This window comes from Xiphophorus maculatus, chromosome 16, assembly GCF_002775205.1.
Source record: "Xiphophorus maculatus strain JP 163 A chromosome 16, X_maculatus-5.0-male, whole genome shotgun sequence".
In the NCBI taxonomy this organism is placed as follows: domain Eukaryota; kingdom Metazoa; phylum Chordata; class Actinopteri; order Cyprinodontiformes; family Poeciliidae; genus Xiphophorus; species Xiphophorus maculatus.
The window spans coordinates 20,333,608-20,352,812 of record NC_036458.1 but is presented as its reverse complement, the minus strand read 5'-3'; the positions used below and the strand labels follow the sequence as shown (position 1 = coordinate 20,352,812).

General features: G+C 38.7%; 1 protein-coding gene across 6 annotated transcripts in view; it reads left to right on the top strand.

Annotated features, from left to right (window-relative positions):
• Nucleotides 1-19,205, top strand: part of LOC102225124 (myosin-10) — a 67,203-nt gene that overhangs the window by 9,943 nt on the left and 38,055 nt on the right. For all 6 annotated transcript variants that reach the window (XM_023349520.1, XM_023349519.1, XM_023349522.1 and 3 more), the window contains exon 3: nucleotides 491-647. In XM_023349520.1, coding sequence (XP_023205288.1) covers nucleotides 491-647 — 157 coding nt within the window. The remainder of the gene's footprint in view (nucleotides 1-490; nucleotides 648-19,205) is intronic.

Here is a 19,205-nt window from a genome sequence, read left to right as displayed (position 1 = left end):
AAGAAAGATTCTTACCACACTCACCCTCTAGGGAGACGTTGTTGGGTTAATTGCATTTCCAAAAGCAACACCACAAGTCAGAAACGAGGCTAAACATTTTCAGAGCATTCTAGACGAAGCATCATGAAACCTGAGTTAATGTGAAATGTCTCATCGCAGCGCTGTGGGAGTTTTCCTTTCTAGTGTCAAAAAGAAGAGTTCTTACTCTTGAGTTTAATCACCGTTTTCTCAAGTCTGTTTCGGTCTGTTCTCTGTCTGTCAAGTGTGTTGTAATGACGTAAGCTCCTAAAAGTGTGTGATGATAAGCCTTGTTGGATTGATGGAGTGCAGGTTAGATGACTTATAAAGATAGGAATGTGCAGCTCCTTGTAAATCGAAAAAGCACTGATGATTTATTAATTCTTTTCTTTTTGTATCTCCTCTTAAAAGTGTTTTTCTCCCTCTTTACGCATGTTTCTTGTTAATTTTATTTTATTTTTTATGATTGCAGACGTACTCTGGTCTTTTCTGTGTGGTCATCAACCCCTACAAGAACCTGCCCATCTATTCAGAGAACATCATAGAGATGTACAGAGGAAAGAAGAGACATGAAATGCCTCCACACATTTATGCCATCTCTGAGTCAGCATACCGCTGCATGCTCCAAGGTAAAAAAAACCAAAACCTCATGCATCATCATATGCTGTGTTATAAGAGTAACTAGTGTCATCTTTAAGTGTTTAAAGCTTTTAATTTGCTCATTGAGAAACAGAGATCAGAGAATAGTTTTTATATTGCATTAATGTATGGGCACTAGGGCAGTCATCGGGCAATTTTCCACATTTTCAAGTTAAAACAGTGTTTAAAGTTGACAGGAAATGTGAAACTATCTCTAGGTAATTATGTCCTATTGGAGGACATTGTCAACAATACCTAAACACCAACTATAAAGTCTTAAAAGCCCCTAAAATAAATAAAACAAACAAAGCCTAGCCTGATAGGGGTTCAAGTAAAGCCTGGTGGCCCGCCAGGCTTATAGTACACTGATTTTCAGTAAAAACATGAGGTTAAGTATAGGTCAAACCAGTAAATTGATGCCCTTTTTGTTTATTATAAGCTACATTTGTGTTTTATCTCTCCTGGTCTGACCTTTAGGTTGCTCTCAGCAAACATGAGGTTCAGTTTCACGGCACAAATGACTGTAAAGTGGGTGAAATTCTCGGGGTCAGAGAGGATGTCAGGCAGAATGGAGGGTTGTGACTGAAACGAATGCTTGTGTTATGCAGATTTACACAGTGTATGCAGAGTCTTACACCATAAGACCAGTGCAGATGGTGATTTATTCATGCTCAGCTATGTGCAAAATCTCTTCCCAATTCTTTGCCTCAGTCCTCCCTGACAGTTCATGTTCCCATTGCCCTCATAAATTTAACTCAGTATGGTTAGGGAAAATCCCACACAGTGCACTGTAAAGTAAATCAGCTTTGCTGTTTGTTAAAATATGATTTTCTCAAAAATTGCAGTATCATGATGCATTCATAAGAATACATTTATTATTTGAAAAAAAAAGAGAAAAACTGCTTTGCAACCTGCTACTTTCATAATAATAGACTTTTTTGACTGTTGTAATTAACTTGTTGCATTTATAGTGTGGATTTGTGTTTATTCCACATTTATACAAATGTTCATGGCTAAAGCTGCAGCTGCCTCACACTTTTACAGCTGTTTATGAAGCACATGGACTCCTTACCCGACAAAACAGTAAAGACACACTTCAAAGTTTTGGCAAATCAGGACATGTCATAAAAATTCTTGAAATAAATAAAATGCAACCTCATTTGAGCAAAAACACATGAAAAATTACGCTCATTGTTTTCCTACGGGAAAATCAGCTTGAATTACATACAGAGTGCGTCAAGAACTTCAACACACTCCTCAATTTAATGGCTCACTTCAGCTTAGCAACAGACTAGATATGCAGATATTTAAGTTAAATTTCAGATCTCAGGTTTTTCTAACGCCATCCATTGTGTAACTCATTCGAAAGCATTGACGTTTTTTTCCAGGTGTTTTCACAAATTGATATTTTAAGATGAGAAAAAAGGAAAAAGGTGATGTGAAATACTGTATGTTCCCAGTCATGACTCAGTAGCACATTGTGGATTTCACACCATTGATTTCAGTATACCTGCTCTATTCAGAACAGGAATGCATCATAAGCCACACACTTACTGTATGTACACTAAAGATGTGACAGGATGTCATTGTTCACAAAATCCCTTTTTCCCCTCACGTTCAGATGCATGTAATGTATTTTTCAGAGCTTTCACTTCACTGCATATTTTTGTGGATACCAAATTCATTAAAAATCTGGCATTGACAATGCTGTAATTGCCAGCATGACAGTATGATTTTCTAAGGGTCAATAATTACTTATTGTAACAGTGTGAGAGAGCAGTCACCATAAAAAGTGGTTTTACTAACTTCAAGTTGTCATTTTAAACTGTCGTCATGCTACTGAGAAGAATGTATTGTGTTTAACTTTTCAAATTATCATCCATCTCTGTATGGAGATTGTAGACTGCCACTTTAACTCATAAATGTCCAAAAGACAGATAAACATTTACAAATCTAACATATTCCATGACAGACCCAGGCTGAACGCTAAAAGGATGATACAGCGCAACTTTCCTGTAATTCGTTTAGCCTTCCTGGATGCTGCTGAAATCTTTGCACCTTTACAAATTTGACACGATGTCTCCAGGATTTGCATGAATTAATGTCCTGTGCTGACGGCTTCCTCTCTGAAATGGAAACGTAACAAAATGATTTGAACCCATCGAAGCGTAGCTCTCTGTAGTAGCAACCTTAGTTAATCTTCTTGACTCAGTACACGCATCCACACTGAAGAGTGTGTATGTCACGTTGCCTGGTATTGCATTGGTGTTGTGTGTTCATTGACCTGTCATCAAAGAGGAACTGTAAAATCATAAACGGTTCATTTCAGCAACCAGGGGAAGTTCTTGTTGCATCTCCCACAGATCTCAGGCAAATATCTGCTTGTTTGTCAGAGACATTGTTGTGAAGGAATCTGGAAATAATTCCACCATAAGGGCCGAACAGATGCAGGACAGTGAGCCACGTTTGTTCTGAGAATTTGGGACGTGTCTGCGGTGCCACCATTCATTTCCCCTGACCTCTAATTCCCAGCTCATTCTTTCGGAGCGCTCGTAACGGGCAAAGCCGCCTGTGGAATGAGGTCACCGCCGTTCCTGCTTCCCGTACCGTGCTGCGCTAAATTCTGCAAGCTGAGTCATTGTCAAAGTTGACATAGCTGTCTAAACTGCCCATCAGCCTCAGCTGGACCCCTGTTGGAGGGGATGCCGTAGTTACCATGGAAACATCAGAGCGTATCTGTGGGTTAGACCAGAAAAACGGTGCGTCTCTGTGGGAAACTGGACTTTAAATGGTTGCAACAAGGTGCTTTGGATGTGAATATGAACTCCTATTATTCTACTGTTCTATATTTGCTTTCCCCCTTTTTTAACTATTTGTTTTTTAATCTATGTTTTAAATTTCAGTCATTTTTCTTCTTTTTTTTCACCTTTCTCTGAGCCAGAATGTTCTGGCTTGGAAGAAATAAGGAGGAAAAGAAAACTCCCCACATCCTGCCAGACATTTTAGTTGCCTTTCACTAAACATGAAAAATACAAACCACAGCTCTGCTGCAGCTCAGTCTCCTTTGTCCCACTTTTCTTTGGTCTTTAATTAGGAAACATAAGGGAACAAGTGTGAGGAATGTCCACCTTCTTATCAATGCTCAGTGTGAGGTTATAGCCAGGGTTGCCATGGTTAGCCTTTTCTTTTTGACTGCGTAACCCAGTTTGAGATTTTCCCTTTTTTTCCACCTTCTAGCTTGTCAGGTAGAACAAATGATATGCATGTATGTTTCACTATTAACTGTTCAGTTTTTACTTCTTGCTGTTCTTGCAGCCTGTTTGTTGCTGCTGCAATATGAGGCCTTTACAGAACTGCTGTAATCATTATTTTATGGGAAAGGATCAAGAGTAAGTTAGCAACACAGATCGGCAGAACATGTTTGGAGACGACTACATAAAAAGAGACAGAGAGCTGAACTTATTTTTATTTTAAGAGTTTTAGTTTACAGCTACATTTTTGTGAAAGTTGTTAAAGTTCTGTCTGGGAATTCGTCATGCTAAAAATATTGGCCATTGTGGCGCCACTAGGTTTGGATTAGAATATAAATATACTATTCAAATTTGTTTTTGCAGACATGCATAGCTTAGTACTTATATCATTAAAAAACAATGTGTTATCTGTAAAAAGATTAAGCAAATTTGATGTTAATCTTTAGTTTGAACACACACACACGCGCACACACATGGTGTATAGCAATATAAATACAAATAAAAAAACTATATATTAGCCATTTGTGGATTCAGAACAGGAAAGGGGGTTTGTGCAACTACCTCACAACAAGATGGTGTTAAAGTTTTGTTTCTCTGTGCTGAGTGGACAAAAACTGTTCTACCAAGTTCTGTGCTTGTAAATTAAACTCTGGTTCTTAAATACTAATAAAGGGGTGATATGTAGTTTTTTTTAAAGTCTTGAATTATGTCTCACAGCTAGTCCAGTACTTGTAATAGCTTTTCAAAAGTGGATAGATAAGACAGCAAGGAGGTAGAAAATGGTCAAGAAATGCAATAGAGGATTGACACAGCAAAACTCAAGACATTCACAGATGGATTTGCTGTAGAAAATCCAGACTGATAAGTTACAGATTGAAATAATATGAGGCCAAAAGCAAAAAACTGTCATTTAGGGAGTTGGGTAAGAACAGGAGGATGCAGAAAGTGAAATAGTTTACGGGGAAGAGAGAAGAGGGTACAGGGGAAAGGCAGAGGGGGAGGCCGGTATTGTGCCTTACAATGGGGCCTTTGTGCGGTCCGAAGGGGGCTGGGATCACGGTGCTGTGTGCAGGGGTGCAAACCCAGAGGCCTGGAGCTCCAGAGTTCTTCCCTGGGAAATGGGGCCTTTTGTTGGGACAGCATGAGCTGCAGAGCAGGGCTGGTGAAAGACACACCCAGGATCTGAGTGACGAGACAGGTGTCTGTTTGGGACTTTTCCCCGGTCCCATTGGTAAATCTTCCAGAGGAATGAAGAAGTGTCCAAACAATACGTCTTCACTGATGTACTTCCAAGTTTGCATCTCTTAAAGAATCATGGAAGAAAAGGTGAAATAAAACACATTGGTAGTTGAGTTTTATTGTTTTTTTGAAAAGAGGTGAGAAAAAATAAAATAGACAAAGCCATTCTTTAAAGAAGGTTGTAAGAAGTTTACAGTATGTCACAAGCCATGTAGGGGACACAGGAAAAGGTTTTTCAAATAGTTTGGTTTGCTTGACACATTGCAATGTGAACGTGAACTGCACCAGCTGAAAATGTAGCAAATGTTACAATTTTGGTCTCCAATTGAAGTGAGTCTGCCGGACTATCAAGTGTGAATGCAGCCTTAGTTTCCTTAGGCAAGGTTTTGAATCATGTAGAAATATATTTTTTATTTCCACATTAGCTTATCTAACCCAGTTTCACATGGAGAAGTCATAAAAGGTAGTTGTCTAACCTTTTATCACTCTATTATAATAATTTGCGACAGTGAACTTCCTGCAGCTCTTCCCTGATGCTCCTGTGTTTCTGTGATTCCTGCTAGGCATCAGAGATTATCATCCTGATATTGGACTTGCCACAAAAGCACCCAAGAACCCTCCCTAACCCAGGAAAACGTCCTTGTCCTCTTGGACACAGTGGCCATCACAAAGAGCCACTGTGGACCAAGCAAGCCACCGCAATCGATTAGATCGCCAAATAGTTTTTGTCATATCTCCCAGAGCAGCTTTTTCTCCCCTTTCATTGGCCTAAAGGCAACACCCCGCAGCATGAGGCTATTTTTTGCTCCCACTGTTGACGCGCTTCTTTGCATCATAATTAAAGCTGTGCACATAGAAAGGTCTGTCTTTAAGCTGCTGCTCAAGACATCTGCTGTCTCTATTGTATTCAGGAGAAAAACATTGGTTAGAGAAGGAGTTTTGATGCAGCAGTGAAATATACTGTCTTGTTTTTATTATAATGCTAGGGGCAGTTAATCCTTTCTGACCGAGACAAGCAAGAGAAGTACATGGATGTAATGAGGAATGTCAACATGAGACATTTAGAGAGATTATATTTCATGTGGTAGGACTTACTGTGAAGGTTAATGACTTTTACAAAACTAAGGTTTTCTAAAATCTTTCATATGATTTAAGACAAAGTAGCATCCAGTTACTGATGATGTGACATCAATGTGAGGGTCGTCAGAGAACTTGCCACAAAAACCTAACTACTTCTCAGAGTGTACAGGCCTCTGCCAGGAAGCTAAATATTAGACATTTATGGAAGACAATTCATTGAAGACTGGAAATCTATCATTTGTTGATCTGAGTGATGGACAACAGTTTATGTCAATGACCGATGTCACTTTGCCACTGTCAGTGTTTGTGATGTTTTAAAAGAAATTGTTGGGGTGGCGCAGGGGTTAACCAAAACCCACATATGGAGGCCTTAGTCCTCGACACGACTGTTGCAGGTTCGATTCCCGGCCTGGTGACCTTTGCCGCATGTCTTCCCCCTTCTCTCGTTATCCACTTTCCTGTCAATTCACTATCACTATTCACTAAAGGACAATAAAATCTTTTAAAAAGAAAAGGCTGTGTAAAGCAAGCTACTATCATGTCCCTTTAAGACTGCGCTGTGTGTACTGTCTTTAAACACGTGACAGTCTGTAACAAGAACTGAATGAGATGGAGGTTGAGAAAAGGGAGACAATTTCAAATGTTGAAGCGGCGCCGTGCTATGCTGTCGACCATTTATCGCTATCGAGGTTAGCTGCTCAATATATCACCATCTCGACTTTCTTGTTTGGAAGCGTTACAAGCAGAAAAAATCGAATCAGGCAGCAAGACTTACTGTATGTTGGACCTAAATGAACCACCGGACATCTGGAACAATGTCATGTGGGGAAATGAAAGTGAAGGAGAAATACTTGCCCATGTTTGAAGAAAACCAAACAAAGTCATTTCAGCACAAACACCTTCTCTCCTCTTTTTTGGTTTTACGTTGTCCATCCCAAAGTTATATTTGAAGCCATCTGTCCGACAGCTGCAGACTCGCTACTATTGGATCATGCAACACGACAGGAACTTGATCGCAGCAGCACATCCACGACAGAATGACTCAAAAGAGAAAAGAGTCTGATGGTTCTCAAATGCCTACAAAAAAGCATAAATAAACTGAAGAGGTTTTAAGGAGTAGATCAAAATTCCTACAGAAATCAGAGACACAAAGTCTATGAAAAATGATTTCTCTGTAACAGGAGCGTCAAACTCTGTTTCATTTTTTGCCTTATCAAAAATCTGAACGTTCTTAAAGGGCCGGTTGTGCCAGAATGTATTGATAAAACCCATTAAATTGTTAAAATATTAATAATTAGATGTCCCTCTAGGATTTTGCGATTGTTTTTGTGTTTATTTGTAATCAAAATCACAGATTTTGTGGTGCAAATTTAGAAATATTTGTAAGGATTTTTAATGATATTTGCACTAATGTATGTGACTTTTTATTTATTGCTTTATAACTCGACATCGAGTAAGGCTGAGGGAGCAGTCAATAAAACCCAAAGTTTTTGACGAATTTAGAGAAAAGTTTTCAATAAAATCAGAAAAAATTGTGGGGAATTGTTGATTTTGAGTGAATTTTGCAGATTTGTGAAAAACTGGAGGGACTTATTAACGTAATTTGGAGCCACATAAAAAGCTACGGCGGGCCTCAAGTTTGACGCATGTGCTCTATAATCTATTGCCAAGAAGATTATAACTGGTTCGTTTTCCTTCTACAAGTTTATTCTAGTGGTTTTGCTTTATGTTAGAGACATGCAGAGACTCTGGAACCCTAATTCAGAAACTTTATGTAAAAGTGAGGCATCATATTTGATAAAGCTTCTCTTCTTGCCAAATGTCTGAGTATTCAGCTCAGAGTGGTGTGTTTGGACAGAATGATAGATGATGCTGTGATGAACGACAGAGTGGAACAACATGCAGCCGCCTCCGCCCTCCTTCACTGTTGTGGAAAACGAGAACACGGCCGAATGTTTTCCCGCCGATAGTTTTTGTCGGAACCAGTTTTTGCTTTCTGAACCAAAGAGCGTCAGATTGCGTCTGTGTGCGGCCGAGCCTCTCCGGTCTGCATGCGGCGCTTTGTGAGTTTGTGTGAACGATCTTTTTAGACGAACTCTGCCTTTCTCTTTATTGCCTATTGACCTCCAAAATCTGAAGAACTATTCAGTCCAATTTGAGGGTTAAATGCATTTACATTTCAGTGTTTCCACAAATACTTCAGTGTCATTACATCACTGTAGGATGGCTGGAACAGATTCTCAGACGTAATCTAATTTTGACTCAAAGAAAGACTCGTCTTTAAAGCCCAGTGATGTTTATCTCATCTTCCCAGTACCCCAGCTTGTGAAACATGTGGTTCTCTGCTACACCAGTCTCTCTTCCCCAGTCTGTTATGTCCCCCCACCTTTTTTTCCCAGACCAGACTTTTCTCATTTCACCCCTGCATGAGAAGCATTTGAAAAATGTGCTTTGTGGGGCTTGAAAAGGGAAAGACTGCAGAATCCCATCTGATTTTTTTTTCTTCTGTAGAGCAAAGCTCAGCATAGCACAAGTCTTAGAAATCAAATCCAGGCTGACAGGACACAGACTAAAGTACATCGATGTAATATGGGAAATATTTTACCTGCCACATGTGCAGTAATCCTTTCTTCACTGTTTTTGCTTAACTTTCTAAGTTGTATTTTCCTTCGGGGAAATTTCAAAGCCATTATCAAATTTTCATCTGTGTTCACATCATAGATCTTCCATGAACTAAAGGTTTTGTACCTTAAGTGAAGTTTATTGTACATTTTGTGCTGAACAGTAAGAAACTGGCTGGCCTTCAGACTCACTTTACCACTTGGAGCTGGCAACTACAAATATCAATACATAGATGTACGAAGACAGTTATTTACCAAACATTTATCGTCCCTATCTTGATTTCATTTATCAGTGAGTAAATACTTGAATTGGTAATTCAGATTCTTTGAAGTTGGGTTGTTTATTATGGGCAATAGTTCAGAGGCTAAAACTGCATTAAATCATCTAAGGTCTACACCATTACGCAGTAAATAAAAGTGCGTAATTTAACTTTTATTAAATTACGCAGTATTTAATAAAAGTTATTAAAGTTATTATAGTTTTTGTTTCCATTCAAAGAACGCATTGGAAGCAATAAAACACTCTAATCCAAAGCAAAAGATAAAGAAAACTTTATAAAAGTAATTAGCTATTAAGAAAGAAAAAAACATAATTTTTAAAAAATATAGCAGTGCCTTTTTTCTCTTTACAAACTCCTATTTTCTGTATGAACTGAAAAATGATTAAAGAATGAGCTTTAAGGGGAATCAATAAGCTAGTACTGAGCTCCTTTTTGGATTTGCTTCACATCCGTGTTTCATGGAGTCGACCAACTTCTTGCACCTGGAAACATGTATTCTAGCCACAGATGACTGGAAACATTTGCCTCGAAAACAGCTGGTTTGATGTCATCCCAGAAGTTTCCTGTTGGAGTGAGGATGCATTCACACCAACCCTGTATAATCCGCTTTAATTGAACTCTAGTTCATTTGTCTAGAAAGTCTAGTTTGTTTTGGGAGAATTGAACTCTGTCACAGGCCAACAAAGCAAACTCTGGTCCAACGAGCTTTTCGCCTGTCGATTTTTTACTCTTTTTTTTTTTAGCTGCAAATGGTCAAGCGTTCACTGAAGGAATGCTGTTACTGGACTTTAGGCAATCAAATGTTTATTTTCTTATTTAAAAAGGAATTTAATTTATCTCAATCGATTAGTCGTAAAAACATTCGATAGAGCACTCAATTACTAAAATATTCTTTAACAACAGCCCTACTTTGCATCTTTTAATGTTTTTTTTTAAAAAAAGGCTTAAAACTCTTCAGGATGTGTCAATTAATCATCAGAATAGTCAATCGATTAATCAACAACTAAGATAAACCTTTGTTGCAGCCCTAGTTGTGTCTCTTAGTTTGGTCAACTAAGACTGCATTAAAGTTGGGCTTATTAAAGCTATTAAAACTTAAGTTTTAAATTGTGATTAAAATCATAGAAGATTTGCATGTTGTTATCTGTGTGTGTCTCTGGCTGTGTGTGTGTGTGTGTGTGTGTTGGATCTGTCTGCACCCCTCAAACACTCCCCCAGGTGGTTCCCCATACTCTGCTGTCATTTCCTCGAGGGTGGAGACATTCCACCACCCATTATGAGCGTCTATTTCTGTCCCTGATCCCAGCTGCCAACTGGCATCACAATATGCTACTAAGTCACAAGTCCTGGAACGTCTCTAAAGATTTATTTGCCAACACGTCAGCTGCTGGGTTGACCACATCCGCTGATGCGTATTTTCCCATTTTGTTCCTTTTTTTCCCCTCTCTATTTTCACCCTTTGTAGTGGCGTTCCTCTCTGATATCTCCGTTTTCCCCTCTGCGTTCTGTTATCGGATACCTTCCTGCCATGCCCGCTCTGTCTCTGCCTCTTTGCTCTCCTGAGAAGTATTTTCTTCCACAAGGGAGCATCCTGTGAATGGCAGAGGAATTTACTGCCGCCTCTCCATTTGGTGATTTGCTGACGTGTGAGAAGGTTGCACCACTCCAACCCTCCGCCATATATCACAACGCCACTCCAGACGTTTTGTCACTGATTGGCAAGAGCCAGAACTGCTGAATAAATAGAAACAAAAGAACCTCAACCCATCCCTGTATTTTCTTCTACGGTGACATCTTTGTTGTTGTTGCTGAATACAACGCTTGTTTCTTACCAAAAAGCTCCTTGTGCAAAAGAAAGAGTTAAACTAGGTCAGTCCAAATTCCAGCTCACATCCAGTCACCTCTGTGGGGCGTCCTGGCCTTCGCTTCTACTGCCCTGTGAATGCCTAATTGGCAGCTGGTTCAACAGTGTTGCTCAGTGGCTGTAAATGATCGTACCTTAGGGCAAAAGATGCCTGTCAAACTCAAGGCCCAGGAGCCAAATCTGGCCCTCTAGACTGGGCATTGATAAATTTTTGATTAAAACGAGCTCAATCATTTCCATTTGGATAATTTATTATTTTTCTCTTTCCTCTCTCTCCTGAAAGACAAAGGTCATGAGGTTTGGTAGAAAACTCACCATTGTGACCAATGGTGGCTCATTGGTCTCAACTAACTGTTTTGTTAAGGCTAATTTTGTTTACAGAGATTTCATAATTCATTTTCTTTGCTGTTTCTGTTGTTCTGTTTGTATATTTTGGATATTTCAAATGTCTCCCTGTACCAGTGTTAAATGTTCCTCAGAACCTGAAGTTTATTTATCTTTGAGAATGTGTTCTTGTATTATTATGCCTTTACCATTGCATTACTTGAAAATGGTGTCAAACGATTATCGTTTATCGCAATAATAACTTCTCAGACAATTTATCATCCAGCAACATTTGTGACGGTGACTGGTCTACTCTACACTCTGTAGGGCCACATAAAAATAAACTTTTAAAATCAGTTGTGCGGTTAAATATTATTTTATCAATCAAATTAAAGCAGTTTTAATCTAAATACTGCCAGATTACATTCATGTGAAAAGAGGTTTAATATTATTTCATTTTAAAAAATACTCACCGAATTTACAGACAGCTATTTATTAATAAACGAGTTTTACATTCTTTCACAACTGGACTTTTGTTTTCTTTTTCAAAAAGCTTAAGTTGGATATTTACATTTTTGTAAATCATCATTTGCATTGCATTAAAGCTGTATTTAGTTCCAAATGTGGGCTAAACTTCTCATTGTTTAAGATCGCATACCATATCAGCATGAAGTTTGGATTTGCTCCAAATTTGAAATTTTACCCCGATTTGATTCTGCCTCATGAACACAAGGAGCTGTGTGAAAATAAACTTCCTTAGATTTTAAAGAATGCATATCTGTCTTTTCTTCCTCACTGCCGATATCTCTATATATTATATATAATTGTCTGGAAAAGTAGCTCACCATGCCCTCCTTCACACTAGACGACGACCACGACATTAAAAACCAGTTTCAGCGTGGGTGGTCTGTGCATAGTGTTGAAAAAATTATGTCGGGGTGCAAAAAGAAAGCAGTTTGAGCCCCATTATGTTTGATGGAGTGTGATACCTCCATGACTGTTTTGAACATGCAAAAACAACAACAACAACAAAAAAACCTGCTGTGGTGGGATTGTGCTTGTTAATTGTCAAGATGGCAGCGTATCGGCTACAACCAGGAGCCTGGTAGCAGCAGAGTCAGTTCATGTTTCACATGTGGTATTTGCACACCATTCATCAGAGGATTTGATGAAGGCGAGGGTATGCTGCCCAAAGGCCAAGGCTACAACCTCATTATGCCCATACCAGGCTGACAGGGCTACAAGTGTTTTAATATACTGTATCTCTTAGTGCCCAGCAGCTACACCCACAAAAATCTCATTGAGTCGTAGAAATGAACAGCAAATAAGTACAGTTCCATGATTGAACTTCTTGCTATTTGCTACGTTTCCTGTGTAATGGAGCTGTTAGCTATAGTGAATTGTGCACATCTCCAAATTGCGCATAGAGATAGACTGATGGAAGAAAGATTTTCAGACTTCAATTTAAAGCAAAATGTCTTTTTTTTTCATGTTCTCTTGCTTTTATTGCATATATAGTAAAAATAAGCACATTTTTAAGAAACACCTTATTGTTGATACCAATGGCATTGGAAAATCTACCCATAATAGAGCACCAAAAGTCACATTTTCCATATTTGCAACGATTCAAGCGAGGGATACACAACATATTGGCACTAACATCCGTATCGGCCGAAGTCATTTTAAAACGGTCCATTTGGCCGATATTAACAACCGATATGTGAATCTCGTCACAAACTTTAAATTCTATTTAACATTTAATACTGGACATTTTAAATTTCCTAAATAAATAAACAAAACAACAAATTAAATTAATTATGAATTCTCTGTAAATAAAATTGTCCTTTAAAAAAGGGTGAGTTTAGACCGAAGCAGCAGCATAAATACTTTTGTTATTCAGTTTTGGTAGAAAGAGAAAAGAGAAAAACAATAAATCATGTAAATGGAAATCATTGAGCTCGTTTTAATTTATCATGCAACCAACCGATTTGTTTCTTATTGTGACAGACCCACTTGAAAGTCACTTTCACTTTAAATATTAACTACTTTTTGTGGAAAAATGTAAAACTTTGACTGCTACTTTTTGAAAAAGGTGTTTCGAAATCAGCAATTTTAGTCCACAATTATCACAGAAAAATATCACAACATCCCAGAGGGAACGATATTGTATATAATATTGGTAAATATTGGTTATCTGCTGCCATAACAGCAATATTAATATCGGAAATTGACATCGGCGCAATTTTTTATATTGGTGCATTTCTCGTTCAAACTGTATTGGCGGTCTGGGAGACTAAAGTGAATCAAAGAACTTATTTTATTGTAATAAATGAGGCTGTCTGGATTGTAGATGTCATTGTTTTTTCCCTGTTTCAGCTCTGAAATCTACTTCTTTCTTAATAGAAATTTGCATTTTATGCCATTATTGAACAACATACAAAATGGTGGGTTCACGTAATCCCTACCAACAGGCTGGATGTCGTAACGGTTGTTGTCGCTTAATGGGACATTTATACTCTGCAGGTCTCCTCAGACCAGGCTACTCTCCAGATCTCTACTTCTGCTGTCTGGGAATGTGAATGAGCTCTGTCTCACTCTCACTTGCTTTGGTCATCTGGTTTTAAAGCAGCCCTGGACTCCGTCCTGCCTCTGCGCCGACTGTTTACGAGCAATCAGGGAGACGTTTTTATTTCACCTTTGTGCTAAAACAGTCGTCGTATTCCACCGCGATCGGGGAGTTAGGTTTGTGTGAACATGTGTGTCCGTGTGCAAGGCTTAGCCAATTCGGACAACACATAATAGTTTATGTAAGAGCGGCCCTGGCTGGCGTTCAGGATTTCCCATGTGTGTCAGGAGGGGTTGCCATGACGCTTGGATTTTCACTGTGCGCTGCTGCGTTTTATGATTTCTTTTATGAAGCAAACTGCGCAAAGACTTTGTGGAAAAACTGTGGTACATCCAACTGCCAGGATCCCCAAAGATTAAACGTCATGTTGTGAAGCCAATCTTTTTTATCATTTTGTTTTATAGCTTTTGCCGCTTAGCATAAACAAGCTTTTTTGGGGGGCCTAGCAAAAGCGAATTTGAATTTTATTTTTCCTTATAGAAACAACTGACTGTGTCGTTTCAGGTTACGCAGCGTCTCTCAAAGAACTTCTTCACATTTTGTCACAGAATGTGAAACTAGAATGTTCTTTAAAACTATATGAGGAAATAAATATTCTGAACGTTTGCTGTGCATTGTATCCTCTCCGAGTCAATACTTTGTAGAATTACTTTTTTTCTGCAAGTCTTTGGGTAGGTGTCCAATTTTTGCCCATTGTTCTGCGCAAAATAGATTAATTTCCGTCATGGATTTCATTTTAGTGTGTGCAGATTGTCTGCCAGTTTGGAGATGTTAACAACCAAAAGCTAGCTTTTTCAAGATTTCAGAGTCAAATGATGGATTAAACAGGATGCGTGTTTGTAAAGGGCAAAAGATCTGGATTTTAGATTGGCAATGAGGTGTTAAACAAACGGGGCATTAAAGCAAAGTCATCCTGTATGACTCAAAGCTTTCTCAGCTTGTGAAAGCTACGGTTTGGCTACATAATTGGCGAAAGAACGATGGATTTTATTATTGCTGCCCTAATTTGGTTGTAAATGTGTTAGTAAGACGTGGCTGCAAAACAGCTGTTTATGTTGATTTCTGCCAACATTTTGAGTTCAACTGTAAGTTAATGTCTTCTTTTCTCTTAAATGCATTCTTTTAACATTTGCTGTTCACACTGTTCATTATGTATTCTTAGTCAAAAAGGTAACAAAAATACTAACAGGCTGCTGTGCTAATCCCTCCTCTATAAATACCAATACCGAATATACTTATTACCGTCAGCCATTGTCATTGTCCATTTGTTATTGTTATCTTTGTTGTCTTCTTGACTCTGTCAGGATTCATTTAGAGCAGTCGTTATCTGACTTATGACTATAAATACTGATTGTTTAGCAGAGCTCCCTGTCGTTGTTTTGTATTTATTATAAATATAAAAAAGAAATGTGCCATGTGTTTAAAATACCGCTCGTCCAGTCACTAGTCCTTGAATCGTGGCCTAACGTTTCAATACTCGACACCTATCAACTATTTTTATTTAGTGTTGTGTGTGTGGTCTACAGATAATTTTGAAGGTCAGTCACTATTTAGCACCTGTGTGATCTAGTAGTTTATCTGAGGGATTTGTGTTTCTCATATCAGGGTTTAGCATCATCCAAACTATATTGTGATAAAAATTATAATTCATCCCTAATTTGGGAAGGAACTTTTTTGCCAATAGTGCTTAACAGTACAACTGTTGACAACAAATGAGTGCAGTGAGGGTCCGTGCTGTAAAATGTAAAAAAAATAAAAAATTTCTCCCCGGTTAAGTTCTTGTTTCAGCTGAATATGTGGGGACAGTTTTTTTTTTTTTTTTTGCGGCTGTGGTTAAAAATCTTCAGGGCTTTCTTTATCGAGAATTTGAATTAGTCGTTTTCTCTCCCGTTCTGGAGCCACGATCTGTGGCTCCCGAAGGCAATTTCAAGATCAGCCCATCTGAAGTCACAGTGTTTAGCAACAAATTAAAGGACATTAGCACATTTACAATAAATCATGTATAATTAACACTACTTACAACCAAATATTTTAGTTTGTTTTTCTTCCTTAGAATTTCCTTCCAGTTTAGTGGTGAGTGGCTGTAAGAAGGAAATTCATGACTTGATTAACCATCAGGTGGGATAGATTACTTAGCAGAAAAGGGAACTCTAATTTTATTATATTTTAAAAAAATATAATAAAAAAACAGATTTATGCATTTGTTCCATGATTGTCTATATGTCAATGAGTCACAAAGCTTGACATGGCGTCCAATGAAATTTAAGAAGTACCTGCTTTATTGTATTAGCCTGCGCTTTGACATTTACAACCACCTGCGTTCTCTACATCTGGAAATGTTTTATAATCTTAAAAACAACAAAAAAGAAAAAACATTGTTTTTGTAACTTCCTGCTAACATTGGGCCCTGCAGAAGTTTTGTGTCAGGAACTTTATTTTCAAAGTTCATCAGTCTGCCTGACTAATTGGCTGTGAGTTGTAGAAGAAATCATAAAAGGAGCTAAAAGCAATAATAGCGCTCAAATGAAAACCATCTGTTGCAGAGAAACGGGATGTTTCTAATCTCTTCAGTCAGGGCGGTAGTTTTAGGAGTAATCTGCCTTTCCACCATTCACGGGGCAAAAGAAAAAAAGGAAATGAGAGCAACTGAGGGAAAGGTGAAACACAAAAGGAGAGAAGATTTACTGAGGCGGTAATAAGCTACTGGAAGGGAGGAACGTGTTCTGTTTTATTGGTTCACTCCAGCCTAGCTAGCAAGGCATTCTGGGTAAACTGGATCCAGGGGCTTCTCCACAGCAGCTTGCAACATTATTTGAGTTTTTTCTCTTTGTTTACTATGTTATATGGCAGACCAACACAAAGTGGAGAGTAGTTGTGAACTAGATGGTAAGTGGTACATTATTTTGAGATTCAGACCTATATGGAAGATTGGCAAGAAAGAAAAGTACAACATGTTTGCAGTTTGTTAGAGAGACAGCAAACATGTGGAAGAAGGTTGAACAGATGAAATCAAAGCTGAATCTTTAGACCCCAAAAAAGCTTATAACTTCCTGTTTCAATAGTTCAAACAACTGATATACATTGACATGCATTAATATGCGCACAGTGGAAAGCATCTTTGGATGGTCTTCCTTATCTCTGCTTTTGCGGTACAGCCAATCAGCACCAAGGAACATGAATGCTGCTTCTGGATTGGCTGGTTTGCAAATGCCAGTCAATATATTGTTAAATAGAATTGCTCCCAGGTATTTCAGCTTCAAAAGCTGCATTTCTTTAGAATATTTTAGGCATGAACTATGAAAAAAAATCAACAAAAAGACACATTTTTACACAAATAATTTGGAATTATGCTGTAGTGCCTCTGTAAAATTTCATAGGGGTAACCAGAGTAGGCCAGTAAGAATTTTATTATTTATCATTGAAGAAGATGACTCTGTGACCTGATCTAAAGGCGGAGGTGTTTTGAGTTCTCTGTGTTTTAGGTTTCTGTGTTGTCTGAGTCTCCATGTTGTCCTGTCTGTCCCTTGATTGTTCCCAGGTGTGTCTCGTTCCCTGATTACCTCCTCCTTTAATGTCACCTGCGTCTCTGTCGGGTCCTTGTCGATCGTTTGTTCCAGTCTGTCGGCTTTTGGTTTTTCTGTCCATTCGTATATCAGTGCTACCAGCGTTGAGCCTTAGCCTTCCGCTCAGCTGTGCTGCCTGATCTTGGACTTTGGATTAGTTTTCATCATTAAAATCATCATTTTCGCACACCATCCTGGGTCCTAAGCGTCTGCCTCACCACCACTACACCACACTTCATGACAGGAGGTGGTGGTGGTCCATCTGACTGAACTTCAGCTATTTCATAAATCAAAATAGGCAAAATGTCCACCCTCTAGATGTGGAAAGCTGGTAGAAACGTACCTAAGTAGATTTGTAGTGGTTTTACATTTTCACTATAAATACACCACCATTTTTCCAAAACAACGCACACTTTCTACATTATTTTTGTTAATCTCTCATGATTGGTCGTATAGCGACTGCTGCACCCGATTCGGGCTACCAGATCGCCGGCGATCTGAGATGCATACATATTTTTCAAATGCCGGTAGAATTCGAACCACGTAAGGTAGAGCAATTTTTTTTTTTTGCATATTAAACTGTAAGAATTGCGCTTCCTTTTCCGACCCTAAACATCCCCCCCGAGTTGCTGTGCGCGCGCAGACGAGTTCACAGATTTATAGTAAAAAGGATGGGTCCACAAACATGATGTGGCATCCATCCCTATATTTGTAGATCAGCTCGGGTCTGGCCAATCACTTCCTGTGTTGTTCTGACGTTGACAGAATGAAATACTACGAGATTTCATGAAATGTCACATGACTTCAGGTGAGATTTCATGAAAGTCATTTCCGTTTCCTGCACGTGCTATTTGGCTCTGCTCTTGCAAGGCAAACACCCAAAAAAAAAAAATTATGGAAAGACACGGAGTAAGAAGATTTTACTCTGCGTCCGAAGTCTTGGAGCTCGTCACCGCTCAAGATGGCCAAAATGAGGAGAGGTATTCTTCAGACCCTGATACTGCAGACACTGATGAGGAAGAGGACTTCATCGAAGGGATCGATAAACTTCATGATATGTAAGTGGACTCTTTTTCGCTCATATATATATATATGTAAAAAATATATAATTTTTTATTTTATTTTTTTTTTTTTACGTAACACAGAACGTGTGATTGAAAACTCTAACTAATCTGTAATGTTACGTCTGTGTGAAGTACAGGCAATATCGTGGAGGAGAAAGATGGCGATCTGAATGAGGATGATGAAGAGGACAATAACGGTGTGGTGGCAGGTGCAAGTAGAGGAAGAAAAAGAAGTCGGGAGGGTCCAGCTAGTAAAAGGAGAGGCAAAAGGTCAGAAACTCATGTGGACACTCAAGTCAAGTGGAAAACAGAGAAGGAGACTGATCATTTGCTGCACCCCCCACTCCATTTCCGTCCAAAGAGGACACCAGGTGTTCAGCTGCCCCTTTCCAATACTGAGATTCCGTCACCTTCAGAGCTATTCAAATTATTTTTTGACCAGGCTACCATAAAGACATTATGTGAAAACACTAACAAAAATGCAGCCAAAAATTTAGCTGCTGGAAAAAAATTTTGTTGGACTGATGTCACAGCTAATGAAATGTATGCATATATTGGACTTACTTTGTACATGGGACTAATGAAACGACCACAATTGAAGGATTTTTGGAGAACCACAACTGCATTTCAGGTTT